Here is a 13,063-nt window from a genome sequence, read left to right on the forward strand (position 1 = left end):
GTTTTTTTGAAACTCAGGGGCTACCATTCTAATGACTCGAAAGGGGGCTGAAACCCCCTTTCGAGTCATTAGAATTCAAGGAGAGCCGGCCTACCAATCCAAAACTTGGGGGGTTGGGCACCATAGCCCCCCCCCCCAAGTTTTTCTATAAACCTATAGTACATTCATATCATATTTTTATTTTTTATTAATTTTGTCTATACAGGTAACCCTCGTATAACGTGGTACTTATACAATGCGGTTTCGATATAACACGGCCTACAAATTGTAATAACCCTTGTTCAAAGCAGTGCTTATACAATGCAATTTCGATAAAAACATGGTCTACAAATTGTAGTAACCCTTTATCTTTTCATATATTTTTTATCCCGCAACTTAAAAATCAAATTTTATCTTCGTTAAATTTGCATCTGCCCATATCACACATGTAGTTATAGGTAGCGAATTTATATTAGGGGAAATACCCTTTAGCGTTAGTTGTTTACAGTATAATGTGTTTGTTGTTAATAATTGTCTTCGTTTTCTGCCAGGAAAATGCATTAAAAATCATAAGTATGTTAATCTCAATGTGAGCTCTTTATTTTCTGGTGAGTTACATACAGTATGTAATGCTTTTTTATGTAAAAATTTTAATTTTATAGTAATGGCCACTTAGAGGGATTTTGTGATATGGTTGAAAATGAAATTAGTGAATTAATTGATGGGGAATTAGATTTAAATAAGGAGGAACTCATAACAGTACAATTAATAGATGACGTCGAACCCAGTGGCAGGGGAAGTTCTGCCAAAGATTCTGATTGTGATGAATCTGTTATAGAATTCAGTTTAAAGAAATTAGCAGAAGGATTGGACTTGGCAAGAAAGTTAGGAAGTTATTTTACGGTTAATGAGCACTCCGGAAATTTCACGAGACAGTTGGATATTTGTTTAGCTCCATATTATGAACTTAATAAAAAAAAATTGCAGCATAGTGGTAAGCAAGGTCTTATTACTGACTTCTTGATAACTAAACCAGCCAAAGTATGCAATGAGAATTATACAAATGATGTCCAAGAGATTTCAAGTGATGATGATGTCCGGCCACTCGTAAATAAAAAAACATCTACGAAATGTTCGTTTTGAAGACAGTGATGATGATTAAAATATGCACTTTATTTTAATTTGCCTAAAACATTTATGCATTACGTGCAATGAAGTTTACGTACAATTTGTATTTTTATAAGTTTATACTATGTTTCATAGTTTATATATATTTTCTTAACTTATATGAATTACCCGAATTAAATATAAACATATTTTTGTTAGATATGTCATTGTTGTTTATATAATTTAAAAAAAAAAAAAACTATTTTGAACATAACCCTACTTTTTCTATGTGATCTGAGTCTCGCATAACGTGATTTATATAACGCGGCATTTCTGTGGAACCTAATACGAGGGTTACCTGTACTTTACTGTCTTATAGGCTTTCTATTTAACCTTTCTTGATATGACTCCCAGTTCCAGCAGGGAAAAAATAAGAAATTCTCTCCCTCTCTAATGAAAAACTTCACTGAAAAAATATATTGTAAACCCTCAATAAATTATTAATAAATTTGTGATTCTTGCATACATACTATATTGATGGAGCTTGTACATCTCATCTTTGTCTATTTGTTATTCATTTCAGGATGAATTGGTTGAAAAAAGTATATACAGCATAATTCACATAGGAGATCATGCACGTTTCAGTAGCAATCTATTGCCTATGTCAGTAGGTGAGTACTACATTATTGTTATTTCATACATTTTTCCAGATTTTATCAGAGCTTAATCAGTCACCCTACTAGTTTGATTAGATTAGAAGATACTGTGGTCAAAACATTTGTATATATAAAGTTTTGCAAACACCTACAGATAAATAATTCTTTAAAGAAAAATAAGGTATAAAATTAATTTTTATATAAAGATGACAAAATATTCCATCTTGCTCTTCTTTACATACTATCTAGGATTATGCATCTTTTTCATTTATTACCTTTTTTTTCATTTGTCGTTAATGTAAAAATAATTCTAACTTTATTTAACATTCTTTAAATATAAATAATCATAGACATAGATCAGCATTTTAAGTCTATGTTTGAATCACTTTAAGATTTTTGTCCTTAGCTTAATGAAGTTTTAAACTTATGATTTTGTGACCTACAATTGGCCATGCATCTAATGAGACTGAAGATGATAAAAATTCTACAGATTTCAAAATTTGAGCTGTAAGTTTTATTAAAGGAGAAATTTATAGGAAATTGCTTTATTGGATACTGCAAGGCAGTATGGTATAAAGCAGTATTAAATCAATTGATGGTATAGTGAATGAAATTGAATCCAGAAATAATGATCTGTAAACTCAAACATTAGCTATATGTGCTAATAAGTTTTCAACTGATGCATGGTTATTTGTTTAAATTACTGTACTGCTGGTGTGGTTCATCAGGATGATTGTATTATTGATATTGTGAAGCAGTATAGTCAACCTGATCGGTCACTAAACAGCACATTTGAGAAAACCTGATGATCATGGCGTTGTCAACCAGCTAGGGAATGATTTACAACTTACAGATTACATCTGAAGGGGAGCCTTGAGTATAGCAATATGTAAGGGGGGGTGAGCACTGTTGAGGTTACATATATATATATATAGGACTAGTCTGGTTACCCCCTGTGTGGGAAGCAGGTTTGTGAGTCCTTCATCCCCCCCCCCCCCCCCCAAAAAACCTACTGGCTATGAAAACACGTGCAATTAGCAGACAATACACTGGCCTCGTAGCTCTTTGAGTTGCTTCAGTTGTAAATCCCAGACAACCAACCTTCAGCAAAAAAGGGGAGTGAGGAAGGGATGGACATGTGCATTTGTCATATCTGACATCTCATGTCAGAGATTGTGAAACCTAGAATCACCTCTTCATAATTTATACTGGCTGAAAATTTCCAAGCCATACTTAGTTGCTATCATTTGCTGTCTTTAAGACTATGTGAATTGTAATGGCCATTCTGACTTCCTTGCTTATTTATCTCTGGTTTTCAGCAATATAATTATCCAACCAGTGAGGCAGTCTTCCTTGGATATTTAAAATTGAATATTAGCAACTCATACTAGCTTCTCTTTGCTAACTTCATTCTTACGAAGTTGGAAGAAATATTGAGGAATTTGCTGTCAGTAATGATCTGAAGAAATTGTCCATCTCCTGACTAGAATAAATAATCCTTCCAATATTCTTTGAGCTTTTGTTAACCAGTTCTTTCAAACATACTGCAGATAGCAGCATTTCCTCTAGGTAATGCAAATTACATTCATGTCCTTTCCTCAGTTCTAAGATAAAAATGTGACATATCTCAATGCATAGAAAGTTGCTTCCTGATCAAATGGTAAGTTGAGACTTCTGGTCTCTCACCAAGGCTGTGAAGCACAGCTTCTGTCTCTATACTTCCATTCCTTTTTCACTCACTCACTCATACATTATGATGGAACCATTGTAATACTACTCAGAGAAAAGAGATATTGTATAGATATCCGAGACAAATCACTTGTATTGCTAAGGATAGCTCACTACTTGTCTCCTCTGATCTTCACCAGAAGGACATAAGAAAAATCCTTAGTAATTTTACTAATAATTCCCTTGATTTAGGTGCTTCCTTCCCAATATTGCTCTGAACTTGCACTTCGGGAATTTTCATTCTGTTGCTTTTGTCTCACTCTTTTGAAAAAAAACAACTTCTTCATTACCTGAAGTTCACCACTTAATCACCTATTTGGACTCAACCACTCTTGCTCCACAGCATGTCTCCTTGCCTTCCTTTAGACAGAAACCATGAAAAATCTTCAAGAAACTTGTGTGATTCTGCCTGAAATGTCAAATGTCTAGGCATGTGATTAGGTCTACTTACCGATGTGACAGAGCACCCAGCGTTCTGCACTTTTACTCTTCCTCCTATACATAAATGATCTTCTCTCACTCACTAGCATCAAATCCTTTCCATAGTTTTTCTAATGACAGTACATTTCATACCCCTTTTTTTATTAAAATGTTACTCTGCTGAAATGATCCAAGGTTTAGTATTTTAAGTAATGCCTTAAAATGCTAAGGTAATGCCAATGCCTTAGAAACTAATCTCCTTCATTCTTCGGTGGAACGAGAAAAACCTAGTTCTTACCCCTTTCTTGACTAGGATGCCTCTGTGTTCTCTTTCCATATAATGAAAAATTTCATCAGATGCTATCTTATAATACCCATTCAAAAGTTTATAGCCCTCTATCATACACCCCCCCCCCTTCTTTGTCCTGTTAACTAGAATCTGTAATCCATATACTCGCAGTCTGTTCTCATAATCACAATCTATCTACATAAATCCCATAATTTGCATATAATCTTTGTAACTCTTCTTTATCCCCTTGGAATCTGGGAGACCAGATCTGCACATAATAATCCAGGTGTGGTTTTATCAAAAAGGTAAAACGATTTCCTTATCCTCTTACATGTCAAGGTTTGCTTCAACATCGCAATTATCCTCAGAGTTGTAATTGCAACTTTTGCTATGTGACCTTTGAACTTCAAATTCCTATCCATCATTACGGCAAGTTCCCTAGCCTCATAAGTTTCTTGTAGCATAATCCCACTATTATAATATGCCTCTGAAAATCTCATCATGCTGAAGTGCATAACTTTACACGTACTAGCATTAAACTAACAGCCATTTTTGTTTGCCCAAATTTACAGCTTACTCAAATCATTTTGTAAGTGCTAGATATCAGTGTCATCCCTAATTGCTCTGCATATCCTCACATCATCGGCAAACAATTGCACATCTCCTGTTAAACCCTTCCTAACGTCATTAATGTATAGATTGAACATCAATGGCCCAAGGACTGAACCCTGAGGTACACCAATGGTCACCTTAAATCTTGCAGATTCATGCCCACTGTATACCACTTTTTGATACCTGTCTCTCAACCATCTACTGATCCAAGTCGAGAGTTTACATTCCAATCCCATGTTCTCCAGACTATGCAACAGCCTTTCATGTGGTATCATATTAAATGCCTTAGCAAAATCTAACATTATCATAGTGTATCCATTCGCTTTATCCAACTCGGCCATAACATTATTATAAAATATGAGCAAATTGCTAAAACCCATTTCTGTATGCGAGTTCTTACTAACTTCTCTAAAATTTTTGCTACCACAACAGAGATATTGATAGGTCAGTAATTAGACACATCATTTTTGCACTACCTTTGTACAGTGGAACTATCATACATTCCTTTCATTCCTGTAATATCATTCCTGAGCCAAGACTCAAGTTATACAAATATGTGAAAGGCCTAGCCAATTTGGCTGAACATTCCTTTAAGCAAACATGCTTATGTTCCATCTGTCCTATTGACAAATTCTTATCTAGGTTATGCAACAGCTCTTCAATCTCATTTTCGTGCACCTCTAGCTCTTCATCCAATGTAGTAGAAGCGCTGTGCACCATGTTACATACACCTGGTTGATCTATCTTAGCAAAGTGAGCAGTCATTAATTGAACAATCTCATTAGTTTCTGACACTAGAGTACCATTCAATAATTTTGTATGAATGTTATTAAGAATTCCATTCATAATTTTATAATGAAAAAAATTTAGGTCACCTTAAATGGTTATTCTTTATTGGAAGAATAACCAATAAAGTTATTCTTTCACATTCGTTCCTTCTTTTGCTTGGGGCATAACGATAAAATTCTTTTGGGTTGCCTTGCACGGCCAGTTGTTTTTTTATACTCCGATTTAGCTTTCTGCACAATACTCGTTACTTTTTTGCAATGAGCTTTACATACTTTATAATTCCTCTCACTCTTATTCTCAGGATATTCTTTCCACATCATCATCTTCTTGTGGATTTCTTGCTTAATAAAGGTTGCACATCCATTTCACTCCAAACCTATTTATTCTTCGAACACTAGGAATACATTCAGATACTTCCTCATTTTAACACTTTTTCAAAGATTCTCATGCATTGCTGACATTTTTCCCATTCAATAACTGATATCATGGGACCAAAGATAATATTCTCCGAAGTGATTATAATTTCCAGCTTTGTAGTTCATGTAACTTCTTCTAATGGGAACATCAGTATAATTAGATACTTCCCAAGAAAGCACAGCATGATCACTGTCACCAGCTGGTGGTAAAATAGTCATATTTTTAAGCGACACCCCTTCTGACGCTATGAACAAATCCAGCACTCTTTGACCTCGAGTTCCTTCTTTCACATACTGCTTGAGAAAGTTATCTCTCAACAATTCATTAGATTCCTCTTCATATTTATGAGATTTCTCTTCTACCCAATCAATGTTTGGATAATTCAAGTCATCCATAATAATCACTCATTTGGATCCATAAGGCTAAATTGGAGATGCATTTCTTCATTCTCTGCAACTGCCAGTCTGTAGCAACATGCTACCATATTTTCATTTTGTTGGTCTCCACTTCACACCAGATAGCCTCAAACACACTGCTGCATGGGAAATTGTTACCATCATTGTTTTATTATGTTTCTACTCTAACTGGACTTAAGTCGCCTGATATTAGTAGTAGTACCCCCCCCCCCCCCACACCACCACCACTTATTTTTTCAATCATTCTTAAAAATAGTATACCCATTACAGATCCCAGTTACCATATCTGATTCTGATAGTCAGGTTCGCTAATGCCAACAATCTTAGGCCACATCGTATTCAATAAAAAAAAAAAGCAACCAACTGAACCTCTTTGTTTCTGGTGCTCCTGGCATTTGTGTGTATATATAACAAATTGCTGCCTAGCTTATTCTTATAATTGGATATGCAGCCTATTTGGCCTTGTAGAACTTTCTCTTTTCCCTTCCTATACATACTCAAAAGGTCCAAACCCAAAGCATACATTTTCACCACTTTGCCAGATACATAACCATGTTCTAAGCCCTTTGTATCTTTATCATGTTTGCATATCATAGCTGAACTTTCACACACATTTTTCACATTCTTCCCTTGTTGATCTAGTTTCTCTGGCTCTGGATTAGATCTCATGCCAATAATTAATTAATTTTTACATGCTGTTGATGTCAAATGAATTCAAGTTGCAGGCCGTCCCTCTTATACACATCTCTTCTGCCATGAAACACACTCCACACATCTAAAAACTTGCATTACACAGCCTGCATATGGTATCATTTTCCATCATTGCCCTTCTTAACTTAGTACTGTCATATCTGGGTAGCAAACCTACAATTTTTGGTCTCTCATATTTCTTTCTCTCTTCTTCCAACAGACATTTGATATTCTCTCTCATACTATATTTGTCACTACTTAAATTATTAGTTCCTACTAGAACTACTATCTCTTTTCTTTTCTGTTGTCAATTGCATTTGTCATATCTTTAATTTTCACCTTTGGAAACTAGAAATAGTGATTCCCTCAGCAAGCATAAATTTTAAGATTGAATCACCATATCATATCACCTCTTTTTTCTTAGATTTTAATTGACTTACCTTGTTGTTATTAATATTATGATTACCAAGTTCAGTGCTTTCCTCCCCTTTCTTGTTCTGATCCTTTTTCTATCCTAACTTTTGTTAAACGTTTTTCCACTTTTTCTATTTCTCTGGTCAGTTTTCTAATGATTTCTTTTAATCTGGATATTTCCAGTGTCTGATTATCCTCAGATAAATTATCATCATCACTGCAGCAATGCTTTCGCTCATCTGGACAAATGTTCTCCTCAGTAGTAACTATTTTAACTTGAGACACTATCCTGTTGTGGCTGGTTTTTCGGCACCATTCTTAAGAGTAGGAAAAACTAATAGTATTTCTACAATTATGTTATTAAATGCTGTACTGCAATAAATACACTAAAAAAAACTACAACAATATGCTAAAAATATACCAAATATACCTAAGAAAACACTTAATAAACAACAAAAATCAGAGATCTTTCAGGAGCTTCCTAACAGCATGTCTTTTCAACAGTTAGCCTCAAACCCCCATTCACTCAAACCCAATAATTTTCCATAGTTCTCATTAGTTAGATCCTACTTCATTTCCCCTTACTACTGATAATATTTAAAAAAGCCTCCATAGCTCATTCAGTATAGGTGAAGCCCTTTGGTCGGAAAAACCTGATTCGATTCCTGTCCAAGACGTGAAGAACCTTTATCTGGTCTCTTTTGACTAAAGATGAGTTAGCTGATCTCATACTGAGGTGGAAATTTTTTCACCTGGAAACTTGGGTTTTTCATCCCCCAGAACAGGCAAACTGGCCCCATGAACACATCCGCCTACAGACATAGGGCATACCAGGAGGCATAGGACTAAACACCTTATCCTTAAATCACAGTTGAGATGTCCAGGAGATAGTTGGAAGGTTGTGGGTGCTTACATGCCTGTTAGAACCACTGATACGATACGATACTGATATTTAATTCTGTAATCATGATTAGTGTTTTTTTTTTTTTTTTTTTTTGCTTTCAGTTTTTCCATTCGCAAAATGCATCAGATCTATAGCCTCCTCAGCTTCCAAGACACTATTTCTCACTTGACAGTGTATTAAATTTCATAGTTGGGATGCATTATAAACATTTCTTAAAAATGTTAAGAAGTTAAATGCTATTTTGCTACTATGCTAAATAGGGCAGTCTGCTTAAATGGCCATTAAGATGACCATTCCTCTCTCCCAGAAGCATATTAGAACATTAGTACCTGGTCAATCCACTTTCTGTTTTATGTGAAACTTATAGAACCTACTTTTCATCCTGTTTGCCTTCCTCACACTTTTTCTCAAGGAATACACTAATCAGCTGTTCGAGATTCTTCTTTTTTCTTAATCCTTTGCACAACATGTGGCACCATTGTGTTATAAAACTCATGTATATAACTTGTTATATACTTATGAGTGTGCACAGCGTTGTGTTTTGCACACTCATATGTATGGGTTTAACACACATACATATGAGTGCGCGCACACACACACACACACACACACACACACACACACACACACACACACACACACACACACACACACACACACACACACACAAAATAAATAAATAAATAGTAATAATAAAAAAAGCTTTTATGAAATTCTGTTTAACCAGAGTGTAATTATTACCGAATGTAATTTTGAAATATTTTGCTCTACCCCTCTTCACCTTCTCCCTCTGCAAATGATCCAACTGGAACAAAGTTTTGAGCATGCTTGACTGATTTTTTTTAGGGATTCCAGATATTGAATTTCAGTAAAATTCTTCAAACCAGAATCCAAGAATAACTTGAACAAAAACAGATGTATAATGATAAACTATATCTAATAGGTATTTACACATTTTGCAAAATGCACCTTCTTTTAAGTCCTTTTTTATAAACCATTTTTGGTTATACATCTCCCCTATTTGTTTCCATCTTTCTCTTTTGAAAGCTTCTTGATACCAACGTTCTCCAACCATCCAAATACACTTAAAAATGCTTTTATTCCAGTGCCACTCAGAATAGTGTCTAATTATTTTGTTTCTTTGTGAGATCAGCCATTATTGGTGGCGTGCTTGAGTTTGGTCTTTAGGTGAGTGAATAAGGTATTATATCACATGGAATAATAGTAAATATTTCCAAATAGAAGGAAGAAATGCATTTTTAAAAAAAAGTGTTATTATTATTTATAAATACTTAAAGAGCAAAAAAAGTAACACATTTTTTCCCCATTAGATTAGGCATGGCTATACGAGGGTGGTCTGAAAAGTTCTCGGCCTAACCATGAAAAAACGAATTTATAATTTCAAAATTATTTTTATTTTTCAACATAATCTCCTTTAAGACTAATACATTTATTCCAGTGATGCTCCAGCACCATCATCCCATCCCTGTAATGGTTATCTGTAAGATCTGCAAAATACCCCTCTACAGCTGCAATCACCTCTTGATTCAAAGAAAAATGCTGACCAGCGAGGAAGAATTTTAGTTTTGGGAAGAGATGGAGGTCAGAGGACCAAATCTGGGGAATAAGGTGGATGTTCCAACAATGCATAGTGCAGATCCCTTAATTTTCCCATTGCCAAAACATCTTTGTGGGCAGGTGCATTGTCCTGATGAAAGATGAATTTTTCTTCTGCGAACTGGATCTTTTCTCACAAATTTTGTCGTCTAGTCTGGTTAAAAGATCAGAATAATATTCCATGGTTATTGTTTTACCCTTTTCAAGATAATTAATAAACAAAATGCCTTTAGCATCCCAAAAACATCGATGACATGATGTTTCCTACTGATGGAACTGACTTTGGTGCTGAACAACTGGCTTCTGCCCACTGTTTTGACTGCTGTTTGGATTCTAATGTGTAATGGTGAATCCAAGTCTCATCAATAGTAATAAATCAATGCACAAAATCAGTTTTATTCTTGTTAAAACACTCCAAGCACTGTTCAAAGATTTTCATGCGAGTGCGTTTTTGATCTGCTGTGAGCAAGCACAGCACCCATCTTGTGCAAAGCTTTTTTCCACTTGTAATTCTTCATGCAAAATATATCCTACACTTTCTTTTGAAATGCCTATAGGCTCAGCAATTTCATGCACTTTGACTCGCCGGTCATCCAATACCTTATCGTGTACTTGATCAATGATTTTTGCTGTTACACTTTTTGGATGTCCTTCACATGGATAATCTTCAAGGCTGGTACAGCCACATTTAAACTCTGCAGCCCATTTCTTTATTGTCAAAAACGAAGGAGAAGAGTCCCCATAAACTTTTATGAACTTCAAATGAATTTCTTTTGGCATTAAAAATTCTTTTACAAAGAATTTTATAACCGCACAATACTCAATTTTATCCATTTCAAGGGTAACAGACAACACTTTTGCTTCAGACAGCTGTATAAAGCAAAATACTTGATGGAATGACTTGCAATTTCACATGGATGCTTATGACAGAGGTACCAACTTAGGAAAAAAAAAAAAAAAAAATCTCTTGCCAATAATGTTGCCATCTATGGTCGAGGCCGAGATAATAGACATGCCTGGTCTATCTGTCATTATGTACTACAAAATAAACAAGTCTTTATTTCATACTTCGTTGGTTCTGTAAATGAATGAGATTATGAAAGTTTCAATTAAATTTCTAATAATCCAAACAAAAGTTGCAGCTGAATTTAAAGCTGTAATAGTATAGATAACTCTATGGCATTCACTGTTATTATCCTACTTGCCAAGAAATTATATTCTTGTTTAATCCTTAACCCCAGTAAGCAAACAGTGATGTTTGTACATGAAGTAACTTCACCACTTGGCTACTTTGTATATTGAAGCTGTTGACTTCACATCATTTGCCTGACTATCCCATAATGCAAAGTGCACTTCCTTTTCGACATGTATATTGCTATGCATTATGGGAAAACTTCTACCCAATCTGGTTTCTACAGCCATCTCAATCCAGAGTATTTTAATAATAAAGTGATACATCGTTTTGATACTTGTATATAGAAAACATATATCTGCATTAATTCAACTTTAGTTCTTTGCATTATGGGATAGCAAAGCAACTCACATGAAGTCAACAGCTTCTGTATATGAGTAGCCTGGTCATGAAAATACGTTGCGTGTGGGTAAAGTATTAAACAAGAATATACTAATCTTGACAAATATAATTTACTTTGTAACCAAATGAAAAAACTTTCTACATCTCCCTCTTATCTAGTGTGTTCTAATAAGGTGATACTCCTTTTTGCTACTTGTATGTGGAAAATATTTGACTTCTGCATTAATTCAACTTTTGGTATCTTTCGGTTTGGCTGCCACTGCTGAGACTGCAATAAAGGTCAAAACACCAGTCTGTATAATGGTCCTTACCACAATGCATAGCAGTATATACATCTGAAAGGAAGTGTACTTTTTTTTTATTATAGGATACTGAGGCAATTGAGAAGTCAGCAGCTTCTATGTGCAAGTAGCTATAGTTGTGTGAAGATACTTCACACACTAACTTTTGTTTGTTTGCACTTGTCTAAAGTACTAAACAAGAATATAATTTCTTGACAACTATAATTAACTTTTTAACCAAGTGAAGAAAAAAAAATTCTTCACATAATGTTATAAGAAACTCTGCTGTAACAAGTTACTTTATTAAATATAAAATTATGCACTGTGGTGTGATGAGATATCCAGTGATGTGTTATTTTGTTGTGATCAGAAACTGATCATGTCAGAGATCTTGGAATTTTAGTAGATAAGAAGTTGAAGTTCAGAGACCACATCACAAACATTGCAAATACAATTCAGAGGTTAATTGTGATGCTGAAAGAAACATTGACATACATGGATAAGGAAGTTATTTTGCCTTTTTACAAGATCTTGATATGACTTCATCTGGACTGTTGTGTACAGATCTGGCCTCATTGTTTCTGAAGTGATGGATATTCAGTAGAGAGAGAGGATGCAGAGGAGAGTGTTAAAGGTGATAATGTTAAAGATATCAGGATTGTGGAATACAGATTGAGGATACATTGAGAAGGTATGGATTGTGGACACAAGCAAATAGGGATGATATGATAGATTCCTACAAACTTCTGAAAATAGGAGAGCAGATCTGTATATAATAGTACCAGGGTGTGATTTGGAATGGTTTGCCTTTGAAGCTGGTGAGTGCAAGTAACGTCGGTGAATTCAAGAAAGGTATTACTGCTGGTATGAATAATAGATGGCTTTTTCTCTGTAAGTCCCTGATTACCTGGAGATCTCTGTGTAATGGCTGCTTTAATATCATATGTAAGTTGACATAATAAGAAAAATGAAATATGGAAACTTATAGTGACATGCAATAAATTTATTAGCTATAAAATTTTGCTTATGTATCATAGGCATCCTCAGTACATTGATAATGGAACACAATATAAAATGACAGTTAAAGAATCATTTTCAAAAAAAAGCACCATTGTAGTATTAATAGCACAACAAATGGTCAGTAAATTTCCCAATCATTAAAAAAAATTACAGTAATATAATAATCAGGAATATGTGCAAAAATTTGTGA

The 13,063-nt window shown here is 34.6% G+C and overlaps 1 protein-coding gene across 1 annotated transcript in view; it reads left to right on the forward strand.

The window, feature by feature from the left end:
- Nucleotides 1–13,063, forward strand: part of LOC150107444 (uncharacterized) — a 526,289-nt gene that overhangs the window by 273,381 nt on the left and 239,845 nt on the right. Inside the window, exon 7 of the mRNA XM_090392100.1 lies at nucleotides 1,670–1,757. Within this exon, the coding sequence (XP_090248226.1) occupies nucleotides 1,670–1,757 (88 nt within the window). The remainder of the gene's footprint in view (nucleotides 1–1,669; nucleotides 1,758–13,063) is intronic.

The sequence above is a fragment of the Typopeltis vanoorti genome, chromosome 4 (assembly GCF_054136105.1).
Source record: "Typopeltis vanoorti isolate ZY-2024b chromosome 4, IOZ_Tvanoo_1.0, whole genome shotgun sequence".
NCBI lineage: Eukaryota > Metazoa > Arthropoda > Arachnida > Uropygi > Thelyphonidae > Typopeltis > Typopeltis vanoorti.